Below are 20,207 nucleotides of genomic sequence, written 5' to 3'. Positions count from 1 at the left end.
AGAGGTTATGTAATCTTTGTCATGTTTGACTCAGCAGAATTAAGGACTTTGTTGTTCCAAAAACTATTGACCCTTTGAAAGAGTTCAATTGATTTTTGGACCTTGGACTTACTGTATTGTACAGGATTAGCTAACTATGAATGAAGGGTGCTCGTGAGCAAGAAGATAATACTGTAAAGTAATACCCTAGTTGAAACCAAAGCCGGCCAGTGTTTTCAGTTTTGTGGATAACAGTCTAGAAACTCTCTCAAAGATAAGAAATCCATTTAGTAACTATTTCACCAATATTTTAACAACAATTATTACCTCAGTTGCTCTGACTAATTATATGAAAGTCCAACTGTATTAACTTTGACATGCAGAAAAGTAGGGAGAACTTGAAAATGAAACAAATATAATAATATAATATTTTATTCTATTAAACTGCTACTGCCATGTGATACCTGTTGTTTGAACAGGGAACACGTTTTCTCAGTTGCGATGACCCCCCCCCAAAAAAAACTATGCTGAAGGCTGACACAGTCACTTAAGCGACTGCTTCTCATCAGGAGAAAATGTGCAATTTAATGTTAGTCAACAGCTTCACAAACAAGAGTTTACTTTGGTGAAATCCTATTGTCCATTCACGAAATGTATTTTCTCATTTTGGTTTGTAAGTTTTGGCAGGCTGTACATTTTGAGATTTATTTTGCACATGTATAAAATGGTGTCAAATTTCTAGATCTTGGTGAGTTGATTTTAAAGTGCAATACTATATAGATAGTATTCACTGATGTCACGGGATCGTTATTGATGAATGTCACACCCAGCTTCTTTTAACGTTACTTGTGTACGAAAGATGTATGCGATAGATTTAGCTCAACATTCATTGCTGCCAAAACATGGACATTCTTGCGTCTTCTGTACTGTCGGATTTTATTGGTTGCTATGTGCATTTATCAATTGTGATTTTGAGGTGAAGAATCTCGAGTTATTTTTAAACTAAGTAGTTAGTTCCCCCAAACGTGCTAGCTACTAGCGCTAGCATGTTACAAAGAAAACAACAACAACAACAACATTGTTGATTCATCACTTATTTTCGTACACTTTCACAACAATTTCAACTTTTGTGCTACTGGGAAAGGAAAATAGAGACCTTAAGGTGGATATTTGAAAATATCTCAAAATCGGACATCTTGACCACAAATCTATTTTTAGCCAGAGCTAGCCACGGCTAGCGGCTCACATATATCACGATCGCATTATGGTAAAAGCATTTTTAACATCTCACAATGACACTTGCCTGTGTGGCCGCTGAACTACAATTACTAAGTATATTACTTTTAACACCCTGGATATAATGCATTGTAATGTAAAACAGGTCAATTACCCTAAAAAAATCCAGTGAATAATACAAATTTTTTCCCCAAAAAGATGATGCCAAATCATACCAAATTATTCACGGGGGTTAATATGAAACAAAAAAAACCCCACTTTTTTTTAGATGTTCACCAGTACATAGGCAGGATCTAGGGTTTGTAAAAAAAAGAAAAAAAGAAAGGTGTACTCTCATTCTAACATGTTATTTAATCAAATACAATTTAATACAAATTTGTATAATCTAAGATTATTCTCACTACTCACCGTGTCGCTGTATTAAACCTGTTACCCTGTTGTAGTGACGTTGTCGAAGGATCACGGGGACGAGTCAGTGAACTCTGTTTATTGACGACAAAAGAAGCTGCTGTATGGTAAAAATAAAAAATACCAGCAAGTCATGAAGAGCACTAGAGCTGTCAAAATGAATCGATTAATCAAAAAGTAATTGATTATTAAATAAATCGACAGCTATTTTAATAATCGAGTAACGTTTAGAGCCATTTTTGTATTTAAAATTGTCCAAATCCTCAGATTTCAGCATAACAACAGTAATTGTTAACTGACTTCTGTAGTCCATCATGAAAGAAGACTGATTATCTTCTGTGTTTAATCAAAATAAGACATTTGCATACATCTGTTTTTACTTTGGAAAACAATGGCCAAACTAATAACATACAACAACAACGGCCCTTTTTTTAAATCACTATAAACATACAAAGTACAAAATAAACACCAATCAGGGGGAAAATGCTTTTGTAATACACTCTAATGCAAAATTACGATGAATCCAATTAGTCGATTAATCGATTGAATAATCAATAGATTAATCGATTCTAAAAATATTCGATGGTGCCAGCACTAAAGAGCACACACAGTTAGCCTACTAGTCCGGTGTTGTGTTGATGTAGGGCACGTACCGCTTCACTGTGACCATCCGAAAACTTTGGTTTTCAGGAAACAAGGCTTCGCAAAACAAAACAAAAAAAAGTGCTTGCATCCGACAACTGATAGTTGCATGGAGAAACAAAAGAAAGCAAGTACTGTTCTTACTCACGTTTGGTAGTTGACTCGAGGTGCGTTCATCGACCGCTCACACAGTCGGACATCTCAGACATCCATAGAAAGGTTCCCAAACAGTACAGAGAATTTGAGTCTCGCAGGCGGACAGGTCATGTCTTATGCCATGTTATGTACACTTGCCTTTTGCATACTTTAACTCATTCACTCCCAGCCATTTTCACTGAAGCAACCACCCTTCGCTCCGGCTCTTTTACTGGATTTTGACAGATTTTGCAAGGTCCACAGAATATTGTGTTCTATTGCTATAAAAACTTGGAACCTACCCCCCAAAAAAATATTAGAGTCTTCTTTCATCAGGAAAAAGTATTTGTAGTATTTATATCTGTTTCTGTTTTTACAGTAATTAGCATTAGAATATAGCTAGGTTTCATTATTATTCACATTCCTGCTGAAAACACTGGCAAAAAGAGCTTTTTTGCTACATGGCCCTGGTTGATTTCTTATACTCTGCTGCCACCTGCTGACCATGTTTTGTAATAACTACCAATGCTTTAAACAACCTATTCCAGCCTTCTGTATGCTCTTGAATTAAAAAAAAAAAAACATAAAAAATGTATAAATACGTTGGGAGTGAAGGACGTTTATACGTTTGGGTTTCAATGAGTTAACTATTTGGGCCCTATTTTCGTGCCCAGCGCAAGTCTAGTGCAAAGCGCAGTCAATCGGTGCGCATGGGTGGAGTTTTCTCTTCTTTTGGTACTATACTTGTTAATACACAGGTAGAATTGGCTGTAATGGTGCGTGTGCGCTGTTGTGGGATACAATGTAGCGGCAACCCTCATTTGCATTCAAATCAGGGTGCACGCCGGCATTACATTGCTGAAGCAAATGGACTCGCTGGACTCCAAGACATGAGATTGGCCCCCAATGGTGCATCCATGTATTAATACAGCCTTTTATGTTCTCATACTTGTTCAAATAAACACTGATCATGACCTTGTAAGTATGTTGGAGAGAATTGCAAGCTATATAAATAAGGTTGATACACTAATAAGGGTAAAAAAAATTTTTTTATTCAAATTCAAGTGGGCCAGTCTGAGCCCTGGAATTCCAGGGTTGAAAATGAGTCTCCCCTATGTGTGAATATGATTCAAATGTGATCCGTTTTCCAAATTGTTGTCTGTGTTTTCAGGATGCCGATATGCAAGCAAAGCGGCACCAAAGGCCCAGGTGGATTTTGAATATGATGGACCCTTCATGAAAACTCAAGTTCCTGGGCCAAGGTCACAGGTAAAGCACATGCATATAAACTTGCATACAAGGTGCTGTATATGCAGAAAAGAGTAGATAATGTACATGTAATACTGTATATAATAGTATGACTGCCACTGACTTGTATTTCTATCTTTAGGAACTGACAAAACAACTGGGAGAAATTCAGGTAAATTGAGGTGTGTGTGTATTTGTGTGCATGTGTGTGGTTGTGTGTGTGGTCTACACAATACAGTTGTCCAGTCAAGCACCAACACTATGAAAATGACTGCCACATTAGGAATTAATTACATTTTAGTGCACACCAGACTTCATGTGCAGTGGGTATAAAAAGTCTACACACCCCTGTTCAAATGGCAGGTTGTTAGAAAAAAAGATGAGACCAAGATAAATGATAAATAAATGATTCCACCATTAATGTGACCTATAACCTGTTCAAATCATTTGAAAAAACTAGCACATCTCAGAAAAAGGAAGTAAAGATAAACAACTGAGATGATGTAATTGCACAAGTCTGCACACACATCCTCTTAAAAATGAGAATTGAGTTGACTTTTTAATAGCCACTTTGTGTGGGTGCGTGTGTATGTGTGTGCGCACGTGTGTGTGTGTGCGTAAGTGTGTGTGTGTGTGTCTGAGGCAAAATGAGATCTTCAATTGTATCTGCCCAGTGAACTAGTTAAATAGCGCCTGTAGCACAAATGCTGTTGCTGTAGACTATACCACTTTCGTATGGCCTCTTTTTTCCGCGTTGTAGCAAGGGAACACTGAAAAAAGAAAAAAGAGGTCATACTAGAAAAAGCACAATATTGGGATTTTGTACATAACAGCAATGCATATAAACAACCTACAATCTGTAATAACACTTAATATTGAGGCACTTACTTGCTAATGCACGCATACATTGAGTTCCTCCACATATTGACTCGGTTCACAAGCATATTACGTTCCCCTTCATCTAACCATTAGCGTGGAATTTAAACATAGAAGGGCCAAAACATCCCTAAAGAAAATTAAACTGCACCAAAAAAAACTAGCCACCAGAGAGTGTTAGAACTTCACTAATGGAAATCAACCTGACTTTTTTAACAGATGTGCTGCTTTTAATATTGTGACATGATGACGGCGACGATATTGTGGCAGTTTTAATATCGCAATATCACGATATTGCCGTTATTACATTCCTACTGTAAATGTGGCATTTCCTTTACAAATACTGTATAACTCACCAATAAAATACAATTCGATATGTCTCGATATATTTTAAAGTGGAACGATTCAGTTCGATTCAATGCACTTTCATCTTTAAATTTAAATGATAATTTTTTTGTTACACCCCTCATATAAACGCAACAAAAAAATCATTGAACACCTGGTTCTTCAGTTCAAAATGATGTATTTTATAAATGGTAACATGCCGTATAGATGATATCAAATTGAAGTTGACTGGTCCGTCGCTTGCTGGCGCACATCAATATCAACCACGTGGGTAGTGAGATGTAAGATTTTTAACCTAAATAGGCGTACAGCTTTGAGTTATGGCCCGTCTGGACAAGGGAACTGGTGAGAATTTTTCACTGTTCTTCTGCCAACATTTCAATGCGGTTGTTTATTAGCCTTTTGATTGTTGACAATGACAATTCGATTTTGACCCCGCCCTTGTTTTTTTATCCTTCAACTCGAGAAATGCACGGCATAGGTCTTTGTTACTTTCACATTTATCTCAGCAAAAGTCGAAGCTTTAATTTGATATACGGCATGTCATTATATTGTATGTGTAACTAAAGAACCAGTTGTTCAATGACTTTTTTGTTAAGTTTATATTCACACACAGACATTGCAAAACAAGCGTGTTAGGTTCATGGAAAACCTCAAATGTCCATACGGTTCTAATATTAGTGTGGATTGTTCTTTGTTTGATGTGCCCTGACTGACAGTGAGTCATTTTCAGTCTTAATCTGCTTAATCTGGCACCAACTGTTCACAGCTGTTTTAAGACATTTACTAATACAGCGCTCAGAATGAACATTTGAATATGGCTTCCAGGCACTGTGTCTTTTTATGTATGGGCTGTATGTGGGATACAGGTACATGAAATCTTCAACTGAGGAAGACTGGGTGCTTGTTAGTAAAATACAACAAAATAATAGCAGCTTGTGATGCAGTCAGATACTGGCACAGTGAGCGAGAGCGAGAGAGCACACGGGAGCACTCTGCTTGGCATTTCAGCGCGACCGAAAAGCCCAGGGGCTAAACATTAATCGACCACAATAACAAAATGAACTTTAATAATAACTCATTCATGGGAAGTGAGAGGAGACTAATAGGACATATGCACAAGGCACTGCCATCTGGTGTTGGTCAAGTACAGCGTGTGTGTGCGTGCACGTGCATGCCAATGCATCATTCTCCCCCTCTCAAAATGTTCATGTTTGTTTGTATTGTCTACGATATAAAGCAGGCCTAAATTGTGATGATGCTTGTTTTTAAATAGCAAACATATCTGTTTGCAGAATGTTGGTGCTATCAACTTCTTTTGTAACTACGAAGAGAGCAGGGGGAATTACCTGGTGGATGTGGATGGCAACCGCATGCTGGACATCTACACGCAGATCTCCTCCATTCCTATTGGTTAGTAACAAAATTTCAAGATGTGTTTGAGTTTTATCATAGATGAGAGCTTATTTGACATTTATTCGTCTTGAAGCATGAAACCGGCTGTGTGTAAAATATGTGCCATCATGTGTCATCCGCAGCTATCACCTTCTTTTTTGCACATCATTGAGCAGGGACTGATTGGGATGAGCTTGTGTTGTGATACTTGTACGACTCAAGTGTGTCACAACCATTAATGAGTCAAGGCACATTTTTTATGTTACAATGATGCCACAAAAAGTACAGTGGCTATAAAAAGTCCACACACCCCTGTTCAGATCCCAATTAACCAATCTAATTTAAACTCATGTTATAGGAGAGCCAGTACCGTACACACACGCATGCCACCATCGAATCTGCCTCTGATTAACTCCACACAAAATTCTGCTCTTTTCATAGGCTTTTTGTGACTTTTTTTTCTTCTACGTACACTGTGTTGTATTCAGTACAAAATTCCCTCTATGAGCGATGGGCGAGTACCAATACCAGGTATCGGTATCGGGTCGATACCAGGCATTAGTTCAATCGCCCAGATGGCAAACGATACCAGTACCAGCCGCCTTCTTGTGGCTGTTTTATGATCAAGAGCTAGAAAGGACAAATTAGTAGAAGAGAAAATTGTAATTAATTTCATGCAATTTTAAGGAAAAATACTATAATGGGATATATTCTGTAGGTCTTTCTTTAAGATTATTTTTTATTGGGTTTTTGGGGAAATTTTATGTATCAAAGGTACTAGTGGTATCGATTTGAGTACTTGTACTGGTATCAGTCTGAAAAAGAAGTGGTTTCCAACATCCTCTACCTGAATGTAGGCTGTCATGTGATTGACTGATGACCAGTTAAGAAGAAGTTAATGAGTACTGTATCTAGTCCAGGGTGTACCCCACCTCTCTCTCGCCGAAAGTCAGCTGGGCTGGGCTCTAGCAAACCCCATGGACTTAATGGGGATTCTCAGTATAGAAAATAGACCATGATTAAATTTAACAGCATCCTGTGTGTTCGATGTTTTGTACACTGCGTTTTCAGTTTTTATTGTTCCATGTTGATCTGTATACAAGGTTCGCCATAACTCTATGGACTGGCAGCACAGATAAAATTTCAATAGTTTGTTGGTTACAACATTGGCATGCCACTGTATAATGATTATGAAATATGATATTATATATTGCTTACATGAATAACATTGGTATCCTTTATCAAAACATTGTTTTGTTTTTCTTCTTGTTTTTGGACAGAGTGAAAGTTAAAGACACCTGATCTGGTTTGCTTGCAATATTTTCTACATGATCACCATTATTTTTAGGCCGTTAGGATCCAGGCCTGAGGCGGGCTCCAAAAAGGGCTTTTTGTTTTAGTCAGGGACTCAAACACTAATTAAAAGGGTAAATACTGTGGCTATTGCTTTTCGCAAGATATACAACCCAAAGGTTTCAGGACAAAATAACACGGTGTACTTTGATCTGAGTATACCTTAATACTGTATTCCATTCACACCATCAGTCTGTAATCTGTACACATCGACAGTTGATGGAAATGCCTTGCCTGCTGCTTTCTCAGATGAATAAAACCGGGACGAGACACAAAAGGTTCACAATGGTCTTTGTGAGCCACAAGCTCGCTACATGAATAGTAATGGCATATCAAATGGAGAATAGGGCTATAACTTGGTCTTCTAATTCAATGAATTAATTTAATTAACCAGCTCAATATGCCTGAGACTCAAAAGAGCAATTAAAACACACGTGAACGATTTGGGAGTGTTGGCACAGTTTTATTGTTGTGCTTCACTATACTCTGCTGGTTGGAAGTGGGAAATAACTTCAATTTATGTAAGCCAGCCAATTGGTTTATGTAAGAATCAAAATTCAAAGCTCCATTGTTGTGTAATTGTCATCGATGAGACCCTAAGCTTGATTTCTTTTGTTGTTTTTTGCTAACAGTGTATGATAGCGTTATGGTGTACAAAATATATATTATACTTTTTCTTTTTTTTTAAGTATTCTCAAATGTTTTTTTAATGCTACCCTGCCTGTTAATCAGCTGTCATTGCCATAGCAACTCCAGGTCACTTAACAGTGGTGCACCTAAAAAAAAATACTTGGCTCTCCAAATACCACTATGATGACCAAAATCCAGCACCTTAGTAGGCCTCCACATGTTTATCAAAAGCAAGGCAGAGGTATTATGAAGTATATTTGATATTATGGTAAGCTTAACGGGGGGAAATGCAAATATTGATTCAATTGAAATTTAAAGCACACAAAAGTCAAACATTTAGGTTGAAGAACAATCTGCTCTTAAAGATCAAATGCAAAAGTTTACTACAACTATACTGTACTAAAATAATAAAAATAAATAAATACTTGCTGCACATGAAAGGTTAAAAAAAATGTTGAACCAGTCTAAAGAGCACTCTTGTGTGCTGTTGCAAAAACAACTACATCCTTGACAAATGGGTTAATTCGGGGACACAAATAATTATTTTTCACCTGGCATAAACTTTGAATGTGGTATGTGAAGAAATGTAGGTAAGACCTTGCGTAAAATGTGTTATCTGGGTGCATTGAAATTAATTGAGCTTATGACCACATTAAGGTCAATCTTATGCATAACCCTGCCCTCTTTCTGTCCTCTCTCAGGATACAACCACCCTGCTCTCCTCAAACTGATGTCCAACCCCAACAATCTGGTAGGTCAACTTCTCAATCAAGTCAGGTGCAATTATTCATTTGTTATTGTTTTCATTCAAAACACTGATTTCCTGTCCTGTTTCAGAGTACAGTTGTGAACCGACCCGCCCTTGGAATCTTGCCGCCTGAGAATTTTCCAGACACAATTGCAGAAAGTCTACTTTCAGTAAGTCACTCGCACACAAACATGCTCTTCTTCATTCAAGTGTTTGTTATTTAGCTGCAGTACTGCATAATACTTAACAGTTAGGGGTGTCAAAATTTGTGTGTTGATTTTGAGTTAATTTAAAGTTCCTTTATCGCCACTAATTTAGAAGTAATAAATGTAATAATAATGCATATCTTAATAGAGACCGGGGTCAAGTTGTATTTTACTTTTTTTTTTTTATGTGCAGAATTTCACAAGTTTCTCTAAGATTAGATAGCTCTTAAGATGAAAAGAAAAATGCACTGTGCTGTCACCAATGTCTAATAAATGTAATTATGCCATCTGTTGGCAGAAAAATAACCTCAATACAAATCAATATTACACGTATTTTTACAGTACAGCACATCTTTTTAAATGTAACTCAATTTTATGAATTATTATGAAATTATTGTATCAGTGACTAAAAGATGCAGCCATATTTCTATTAGTTTGACATTTTTCCACTTTTATGGTAACAAGAGTATGAAACTTACAAAAAATATATATTGTTCATTTTATTGTTACATTTAGAACAGATTTAAAATGTGTGATTTATTGTGACTTAACGATTAAAGTCATGCGATTAATTACAATTAAAAAAAATAATCGCCTGACACCCCTACTTACAGTATAATCTAATCAATACGTAATGTTTTATGTGTTGTCTAATCAATTAAGAGCACTGCAATGTGTCATTTTTTTGCCCTTATTCAGGTGGCTCCTAGTGGAATGAGCCGTGTCCAGACGATGGCTTGTGGCTCATGCTCCAATGAGAATGCTTACAAGGCCATGTTTATCTGGTACAGGGTGAGTGAATTCTCTCCGGCTAAAAAGATGTGAAGAAGAAAAGCAAACATGATGTTTTGTTTTGTTGATTTATGATGATGACTATGATTGTGATTATGATGCTGGTATGGCATCTGCGTAAAGAAAACATTTAAAAACTATCTTAAGTAGAACCAAAACAATTAGTTATAATATAGTTAGAGTAGCAATACTATTAATTGGAATGCTGTTTACATGACCACATTTGATCATCTTGATCCAGTACATGGAAAAGCTTTGTTGGCTCAAGCATACAGTATAAATGATAAAGATAGAGAAGGATATGTGGAGAAGGGGTAATTATGGGAGATCCACCTTCAGTCCAGGCCAATGGCATCTTAGCTATGGGATGTTTCAGGACAAGCATTATCCATTCCTGACTGTACTGGTTTTATCAAAAAGGAAGCTTATTGGCCAGTTACTGTATTTAAGTCAATTACTTCAATCATATATTAATGTAACTTTATCTCAATGTGTTTGGTTCTTGGCTTAGAATAAAGAACGTGGCCACGCCATACCATCTGAAGTAGAGCTTCACTCCTGCATGATAAACCAGGTAAAGAAAACACTTTACATTACATTTCCTATTATAGTCCATATTGTTTTGCGCCAAAACCCCTACTTACAGTATAATCTAATCAATACGTAATGTATTGATTACATTAGCCATTGGCTAAACTTTTGGCTAGAGCTGGGTGGTATATCGTTATTGTATCATTCCCTTCCTTTAAACATGGAGAGTGAATTACAAAGTAACCTTGGTCCAGAATATTGAAAAAGAATTCACGCCAGGTACCAGCTGTCAAACTAATTTACAGCTACAGTACCAGCCAGGCACTCATTGGTAATGCGAACAGCTAGCATCTTACGTCAGAGACTTCTGCCGTATCATACAAATGACGGCGTAATTAATTAGCGATTGAACATGAGTTCGGAACAGCGTTGTGTTGATGTTGGTCGCAACTACAATGCCGATCAAAACTACGATAACGAAAGCCTACACGACTAAAGGGGAAGTCAAGCTCGCTATCACGCCATGACGTGGGCCAACTTCAACTAAGGCTTTTTGCATTGCCGTCAATGTATTATTAGGTCAAGTTTACTTTGAAGTTAGCCTTGGGCGATGTGTTACGTTAAACATGTTTCAGCTTCCTTGACATGTCTGAATGGTGTCCACTGTGGGCGATCTAAACATGGGGCTTGATCCGAACCGACCACGAATCAATGATGATCCATTGCACGACTAACATTTGGTTATGATAGTTAAGCTTGTGTTAATGTACGCCCTGCCGGTTCATTCACGTTTCAATATATCCCCATATTCATCTTTATTTGAGCCTTTCTGTAGCAACTTGCGTCCCCCTTGACTGGCACTTATTTCTTTGTTATGGATTTAAGAAAGTTATACAGTACAACATATTGTATGGGGAGCCTCAGATACAGGCTTGCACAATTAATATCTTAGGGCGTCCATATATTAAATCGGCCAGTCTGCAGGGTTGAGTGGCTAAGTGATTGTGTGATGTTGGGGTTGAGGAGAATCTTGCAGTGTGTGGCAGGCCTTAGTACTAAAGCTATGTAATGAGTCAAGCCATACATGCATGGACAAAACGTGGCTGAACAACACACATACTTTTTCTTTTTTATTGCAGATTTGTCAGTAAGTTCTAATAAAAAAAGCACTTTCCACCTTTTTTGTTTTTAATTTTGCTTTTAGGGGAAATACCGAAATCATCGTTATCAGCATATATGGCACGAATATAAAAACATAACATTTTATCACCAAACCCTTGTTTGGACTCCAATTTTTGCATCCGTGTTGGTTTTCACCCTTTGATTTTCTGTTTTTCACAGGGCCCAGGTTGTCCAGATTTGAGTATTTTATCTTTCATGGGTGGTTTCCATGGCAGAACTTTGGGTAAGTGTCAACTCTAAGCTACGCAGTGCTTCAAATACTGATTGTTTAATAATCAACTTTTGTTTGCCTGCTTCCGCAAAGCAAAATGCATTTAACTACTTTTTTTTTAACTATCCTAGAAGTGACAGATTTACAGCCATCACACGGTTCACACATTGAATTATAATTACAATACGATTTTAATGATTTGTTTTGTTTTTGTTTGTCTTGCCCAGGTTGCTTGGCAACGACACACTCCAAAGCAATACATAAGGTGGATGTGCCCACTTTTGATTGGCCGATCGCCCCATTCCCCAATCTACAATATCCATTGGAGGAGTTCAGCAAAGAGAATGCGCAGGAGGAGGCTCGCTGTTTGGAGGAGGTAGGTTCTCCATGCGTGTTCTGATTATGATTACCTATATGTGAAAATAATGATGATGATAATACAATAATAATAATAATAATACCGGAATTGAGCCAGATGAGGTGGCTCGGGCATGTGGTTAGGATGTCTCCTGGAGGTCTCCCTAGTGAATCTGTTTCCTCTTAATAAAGCTTTCTATCGTGCATCTTGAATGCGTCTTCAGGTGGAAGACCTGATCGTAAAGTGGAGACACAAGGGTAAACCTGTTGCCGGGATTGTCATTGAACCCATTCAAGCTGAGGGAGGAGACAATCACGCCTCTGCGGATTTCTTCAGGGGCCTTCGCAAAATTGCAAGCAAGGTAACAGTAACGACAACAGCAATTAGCTTCTTCACAGAGCATGCACCTTTTCAACTCCAGCAAATAAGTATGTCATGTGCCACAATATGGGAATATCTAAGCAATGAAATATGAACCTTATCAAATATGAGCATATTAGTAATGAATGAATGAGTGAGTGGTTCGAGTGTTGAATTATCCATACTCTTATAAAATATGTTTGTGTTTTTCAAAATTTTGAAAGGTCTGGTTGCAGCAAGTTTGTTTTAAAGGATACAACCCATGTTTCATTCTGGCTCAGTTGGGTCTTACAAATCCAGTGTATATTATAATGAGTCTGCTTTGAGGTTATACATGGTCGGAGCGCATTTCCTAATTTTTTTTTTTTTTGCCGTATCATTCCAACTAACAAGCAATCTAACTAGAAGAGATTTCTTGCTGTTTATTGATGCAGAAAAGAAAGTAAAGAAGAGATGTTATGTGACGTCTGAGAATGGATGATTACAATTCACAGCTACGTTAATGGCCTTTTTATTCAGTTGAAGACCCGACATTGTTCCGTTTTGGTCAGTTTGTTTTACATCACAGTATCTTCTCATTCATCATGCATCACTCCATGTACCTGTTTCTCCATCCAGCATGGCTGTGCTTTCCACGTGGATGAGGTCCAAACTGGAGGAGGGAGCACGGGGAAGTTCTGGGCCCATGAGCACTGGGGCATGGATGACCCCGCTGACATTGTCTCCTTCAGCAAGAAGCTTCTGACTGGCGGTTTCTACCACAAGCATGAATTTCAGGCTGAAAAGGTTTGCAATTTGCAAGATTGACTGAAATTAAAGAATCATTATGTGTTATTTTCTCTGCAGTATTTGGAACCCCCACACTGTCATACATGTGTCACATTGTGTTCTTTTTTTTTTTGTATGCTGTTTTCAGCCCTACCGCATCTTTAACACATGGATGGGTGACCCCACCAAAAACTTGTTGCTGTCCGAGGTGCTCAATGTGATTCGCACAGAAAACCTCCTAGTGGAGGTGACCCGTTCAGGAAAAGCTTTGATGAATGGCCTGTATGAGTTGCAGGTAATATGTTGACATCTATGTGGCACTGAATATAAAGTGACTTTGTGTAGCTTGCCTGAAGTGTTACTGATTTTGGTAACTTATCAACGTGGGCCGTTTACTTATTCTTTTATTTATATTGGATGCACTGACTAGGTGAACCCCAAATTGTGTGCTATACATAACTAAGTATGTGTCACAATATATGGACTCTCTGCTTATTTTTCAATGCAGTTTCAAAACACATACCGTAGGCTAATGCTCAGTAGTTCTTGCTTGGTGAGAGTATGACCTGGTTGCGTCTGCTCCCCAGGCTCAGTATCCTGGCATGCTGAGTCGAGCTCGAGGGCAAGGAACCTTCTGTGCCATTGATGTGTGCGATGATGCAACACGCAACAACATCCTTCTGAAGGCCCGGAACAAGGGTAAGGAGTGTCACTCTTGGAAGTAGTTCTCGTTTGTGAACAGAAGAGAAACAAGAGGGTCATGCCAACTAAAGCTCTGTGGTCGCCAGTGTTAATTTCGTCAACGAAAACTAAACAAAAATAATTTCTGACCGCTAACTCTAATGCTGGCTAACTTACTAGCTCATAGCATGGAGCCAAAGTAGCCACTTGTTGATATACTGTAAATGTGTGTCAAGGTGTTTTTTCATCAAAAAGATGAGAGAAAATTTGATGTGAAAATGCTTTAGATCCTAAATGTTCAACATTATCTGCGGACAAAAAATATACGGGGGTAAAATTGTCCTGACTAAAACTAAACTAAAACGTTGGCAGTTTTTGTTGACTAAAACTAGACAAATACAATTAAAATGATGTTTTCTTGGACTAAAATAAAGACTAAAATGCTAGATTCATAGTTGACTAACAATGAACTAAATAAAAACGGGATGAGGTTAACTAACTATGATGAAAAACTAACAAGCGTGATTGAAACTGGACTAAAACTGCATGACGCACACATACATGCGCACACAAAGGGAATGTATGGTACTGCAATGGGAGGGTGCCTTGTTTAACAGACATGTGCGTAGGGATCAATAAAAAAAATTGTTGATTGTTTTCCAAAAATGTTTTGCTCTGTAGAAGATAAATGGGACACAGTTTGTCTTCTTATTCGTCATCTGCACATCTGCTTCCCTCTGCAAGTAATGTTGCGATGTCTATATGCATTTATTTTCCAAGATGAATAACATATATTCTTATAAAAAGGAAAGGTTATAGTAAACACATAAATTTATCAGAGTTAATAAAAAAAAACACAGTATTCTTATGTTTTGTTTCAACCTCCCAAAGAAAAGGTACGCATAAATGGGAAAACAATGCCACCCATTGGCTAAAGTGCAAAATGACAAAATGGGACACAGTTTGTCTTCTTATTTGTCATCTGCACATCTGCTTCCTAAACATAAAAATTATCCGCATATACAGTGTGAAATAAATACTTTCTTAGCGTTAGTCATATAACAAAAAGTAGGATTCGTGCCCAAGCGACGACACTGAAAGTCGTCCACAAAACCTTCACTGTTGAAGAAATTAGCACAAAAGATCTTAACATCGTAGCAACATATCACTATGCACAACATTTACCAGTCGCACCAACATAAATGGCTCAATTCTTAAAAAAAAAAAAAAGAATGTAACAAAGTAGCAGCTCCCCTCACACACTGCAAGGAGTGTCGCAATGTGAGAGGAAACGGAAATGGTTACGGAAGCCTAAAAGGCTGAATGGAAGCAGAGTGCCAAAAATTGACAAAACACTAATAAATAAATAAAATTCTCATTGCAATTAAATTGACAAATATACAAAAATAACCACCAAATAATAATTCAAATTCAAAAAATATAAGAGAAATTAAAAATGATCAATTATGTACATTTTAACTCCGTTACACTTGCTCAGAATGTTTACCCATCTTCCCATTGAATCATTCTGTTGATTTGGTTCATGAATGAATTTCAATATGAGGGTATTGTCACGGTCTTGTGGCGGATTGAAGGATGGTACACATTTCTACAGTTAAGTATATTTAAAGTCTATATTATTTATTTCAATTGCAATAATTATTCCTTGCTGCTTATTTATAATAGCCACAAATACAGTATATTTAATTTGAATATTGCAAAAAGCTTCAATATTGTGACTGGTGTCATTCTCAAAACATGTAAGTACTCGAAACTCCTGCAAAGATTTCTTGAGGTTTCTGAGTCTGGTTTAGCAGCCTCCACAATCAGAGGGAAGACTGCTGACTTAGCTATTGTTTTGGAAACAGTCATTGACACCTTCTGTACAAAAGACAAGCATCAAAAAGTTACTGCTCTAGAAGGTGGTTATTGTCAGAGTGGAAGGAAAAAGATGTATAATTCAAGAATTTGGGGGAACCGCACAAGGTGCGACATGAGCAGTTGTCACGGCATCAAGAGAGCCTGTACAGAGATCAAGTGTTTTGTCCACCACTATGCACTTCGACACGTGACAGCCATTTGATTTGGATATTGATGTTACTGTATTTTGTCAATAGGTATCTTCCTGGGAGGGTGTGGCAATCGGTCAATCCGATTCCGTCCAGCGCTGGTCTTCAAGGAGTACCACGTGCACATGTTCCTCAACCTCTTTAATGACGTACTGGCCCAGGTCAAATGAAAGGCAAAACAACAACATCCAAGAGAGAATCCAGAATACAGGGAGGAAAAGGTCCCCACTGTCCATGACTATATAAGCACAAACAACAGCAATGAAACGACCTTTGAAAGAGCCAAGTCTCCGTACATGTGATTTCGTCAAGCTGTAAATTGATTCACTATTTCAAATCATTGTCATAATTCTATAAATGTGTGGGAATGACACCAAAATGAATCTATTACATTTGGATAGATGGAAAGTGGCAAGGCAGTGGGGGAAGTAAGAACGCTAAGTCCTAATTCCACCAGTATCGATCTTCTTGTAACCGCTTTTCCTTGCTGTTGAAGACTTCATACGCCAACTTTCACAAACAAACTGATACTTCATCTGTCTTACGTGCACATTATTCTAATCAATAACTACAATGAATTTGATCTGGCATCATTTCACATGGAAATGCAGTAAAGCATGCCATTTGGTGGTAAAAGTCAGTACTGAGTGATCTGTCCATAGAACTACTAAGGGCCTTTTCACACTGCACTTACTTTTCTTAGTTTTCACCAACAGCACCCTGGTTCAAGCTTGCCCATATTTGGAAGTAACAGGGAGGCTTTTGGCCTATTGCTGTTAGCACTCCACCAACCCCTCTATTGCTGGATTTGCCTCCTGACGTCACCGCGACGTCAATCTTGAATTGAACATTTTTCAAGTCAGGCCACAGCAATCGTCCACCTTGTTGCCCTCGCACCCTGACAGCGCATACACAATGAATGGGTTTGTCAATGCCGTGAATGCAGTTTGAAAAGGCCTTTACATGTCCCTTGACAAGATGAATTAGCCATGCATTAACTTTTAACAAACTGTGCAATCCTTTTTCCAGTATATTAGGGCCACGTATAAATATATATATTTTTTTAGAGGGCGGGGGCAATATCCAGAGAAAAAAACTTGCGCCTTCATAAAGTGGCAAATTTCCGACTTTATAAAGTGGCACATTTGCAAGAAAAAACTCAGAAACTTACGACAAATACACATAGCATAGCTATAGTTTAATGTGAGAATTTGTTGGTGGTTAATGAGACACTGTTTATAAAATGAAAAGGTAGGATGGAAACGGATTCATTCTTAATTTAAACTTTACTCGTCATACATGGCAGCTAGAGCGACAACACTTCCTGATCCCCTATCAGCTGACCATCACTAACCAATCAGAAGCTAGCATACTTAAGATAAATGTAAGTAAGAGCAGCAGATTCGACACATCAACTTAGCTACTTGTACAAAAAAAAATTATATATATGTATGAATGTGTAAATAATAATTCTGGAAACATGAATGTACAAGTAAATATACATTTTAACAAATTAACTTAAATGCTTGCTCGTCAGGGTGTGAACCTTCGCAAAGCGAGGCGTCTTTGTCGCTGGTTGTACCCAACGCTTCAAACATCATATGGTTAATCTCTGCTAAAGCAATTGCTATCTCCTTATTTGAAAACCTGACTGAAAAGTATTGGCACAAACGAGTTGTAAGCTACATGTTTTTCTTGTGCGTTTCTGAGTTTTTTTCCCTGAATATTGCCCCCATGCTCTAAAATATATATATACGTGACCCTAATACGGCGTCGTATTGCACACAATTTGTGGAGTTGTGATTTATTTTTGTCTTCCTGTAAAATTACGTCCTCATTCTTTATCAGAGTTCTGAATGATTTGCAAACTAGGCAAGAACAGCGCAACACCAGCCCTTTTAAGACTAGCCATCTTAAAAGTTGAGGACTGTTATTTAGACAGCATTAATTAAATGTAAATGATACCAATAAATATTCCCACCTCTAACTCAATGCTCATAGCAACATACTGTATACAGTTCCTTTTAGCACTCATACACTGATTGTCTGTGCCCATCATCAGCTGACATCACTAAAATTAAGACAAATGCTTATTTGAAAGTGCAGACGGTCATCTTTGGTACATTGATTCAATGTTAGTGATGAGTACAATGCCAGCCTGCATGTCAGTGTCCCATTTAAAATGTCCTTGTAATGATTCTGCCTGTCGCCTTGCTATCAATAAGAATGACTCCGCTTGAAATGTTGTAGCCCAGACAAATCCCAACCTTAAATTGACCATGAAAATGTCTCTGAATATTTCATGCCTGCATGGTCTTTTTTTTATTTTTATGTAACATTACCTTTTATACTCGTGCATTTATTGCAACCATTCGTGAAAGACCTTTCACACTTGTTTCCATGAAAAGAACAGACTGTACTTCACAGCAATCAGTCTTTTATGTTTATTTCTAAAATAACATGCAATTAATAAAGTAAAAGACTTTGCCCAACTGTAACGCAGTAGCTACAGCTAAATGTGTAATTGATATGGAATCCAATAACAATGTGATGGGTTTTTGTTTTTTTTACATAAACGTTGAAGGCTACTGTTGCTCTTTTGTAATCATGGGATCAAAGATTCTACCAGGGCAAATTTAAATCAAGTGGACTAAAGTTATTGAACTTCAGCAGATCGCTCAGAGGAGAGGGGTGTTATGTAAAATTGTGATTTTTACAAATATGTAGCACATAATGTCTAACAGCTTTATAGCACATACATGTTTGTGTAATTTCAAAAGATGCAGGAGAAATGATGTTTAAAAACTGCTATGAAATGTCAGACCATCTTTGTGAATGTTTCATGCAATCTGTTGAGCAAGTGTCAGAAATGTGTATCCAGTATGATACCATCTGTCTTGTATGAATTACCTTAACATGGCGTATATTGAAATCTCTGGAGAAGCTGTTTGGTTGCTTAACACTGAGGAAAACCGTAGTAATAATATTGCTCCGCTCCTCATGATTGATCAGTCGGGATTATAAAGAGGAGAGGGACGCAGTAAAGCTTCTTTAAGCATTTTGCACTCGTGGTCTGATCTAGATGATTATTGATGTAATTATTTTAGATGGCTATTACTGTTGTCTTTAATATATATACAGATGTCAATGTAATGTGACAAATAAATGACATTTTGACTAACTTACCTCTTGGGTTTATGTGTATTTTTTGTGCATTCAAATACTATTGGATTTGTAAGAGTATTCACTTGATCATTTTTGTTAGGGGTATTTTATTTTCAGCAGAATACTTTAAAAGTTGAAGTTTAAGTAAAAAAAAAAGAAGAAGAAAAGATTCCTCACTTGTCTTGCATAGCCCATGGGCCACTACGGTGAAGCTAGCCACCTATTTTTACGGAGTCAAGCCAGCCACTCATCATTTCAAGTTTGCCCTTTCTGTTCGCCCTTTTCTAGGATTTACGATAGTGTGCGTGAAGTGACTCAGACGCAGAGGACGACATCTGCCTTTCAAAAATAAAATGTTATTGACAAGCAATTAAAAGTTTTTTTTTTACTTTATTTTTTTTAATTATCATTGACAAACAGTTGAAAAGATGTTTCAGTATAATACAGCACTAATTCATATTTCATTGGGTATGCACTAGGGGGTGTGAATTGCCTAGTACCTGGCGATAAGATCCGTATCACGATTCATAGGTCACGATTGATTCGATACCGATTAATCCCGATACAAATCTATAAGTTGATAAGTGCAATTTTTTTTAACTCAAATTTAGAAAATACTAATCAGTAAACTTGTACATGTACACTGTAAGATTTGTATGAAAATGTATGACATTTCCAGCTTATAACTGTGAGCCACTGTATTTAACAAACAATCTGTTGCAATCTGTTTCATGTTTGAACAGCATTGAAATAAAATATTAAGGCTTAATATTCCATTAAAATAACATTCTTCCATGCTTAACCCTAACCCTAAGTAAGACGTTTTGTTGAATATTTCCATTTAAAAAAATTATATTTAAACATCGATTCGGCCGCATATCGAATCGAT

The 20,207-nt window shown here is 37.4% G+C and overlaps 1 protein-coding gene across 1 annotated transcript in view; it reads left to right on the top strand.

Annotated features, from left to right (window-relative positions):
* The window catches only part of abat (4-aminobutyrate aminotransferase), a 29,936-nt gene extending 10,598 nt beyond the window's left edge, over positions 1-19,338 (top strand). The window contains exons 3-16 of the mRNA XM_086070014.1: positions 3,572-3,669; positions 3,791-3,820; positions 6,165-6,282; positions 8,949-8,998; positions 9,085-9,165; positions 9,901-9,993; positions 10,505-10,567; positions 11,866-11,929; positions 12,145-12,293; positions 12,499-12,636; positions 13,254-13,421; positions 13,552-13,698; positions 13,991-14,102; positions 16,202-19,338. Of these exons, the coding sequence (XP_085926140.1) occupies positions 3,572-3,669; positions 3,791-3,820; positions 6,165-6,282; positions 8,949-8,998; positions 9,085-9,165; positions 9,901-9,993; positions 10,505-10,567; positions 11,866-11,929; positions 12,145-12,293; positions 12,499-12,636; positions 13,254-13,421; positions 13,552-13,698; positions 13,991-14,102; positions 16,202-16,323 (1,433 nt within the window). The 3' untranslated portion in view covers positions 16,324-19,338. The remainder of the gene's footprint in view (positions 1-3,571; positions 3,670-3,790; positions 3,821-6,164; positions 6,283-8,948; positions 8,999-9,084; positions 9,166-9,900; positions 9,994-10,504; positions 10,568-11,865; positions 11,930-12,144; positions 12,294-12,498; positions 12,637-13,253; positions 13,422-13,551; positions 13,699-13,990; positions 14,103-16,201) is intronic.
* The last annotated feature ends 869 nt before the right edge of the window (positions 19,339-20,207 follow it).

Source organism: Leptonotus elevatus, chromosome 1 (genome assembly GCF_054856555.1).
Source record: "Leptonotus elevatus isolate MCC_2025b chromosome 1, RoL_Lele_1.0, whole genome shotgun sequence".
NCBI classification, from domain to species: domain Eukaryota; kingdom Metazoa; phylum Chordata; class Actinopteri; order Syngnathiformes; family Syngnathidae; genus Leptonotus; species Leptonotus elevatus.
The sequence above is the reverse complement of the archived record's forward strand: the minus strand, read 5'-3'. Positions and strand labels throughout refer to the sequence as shown.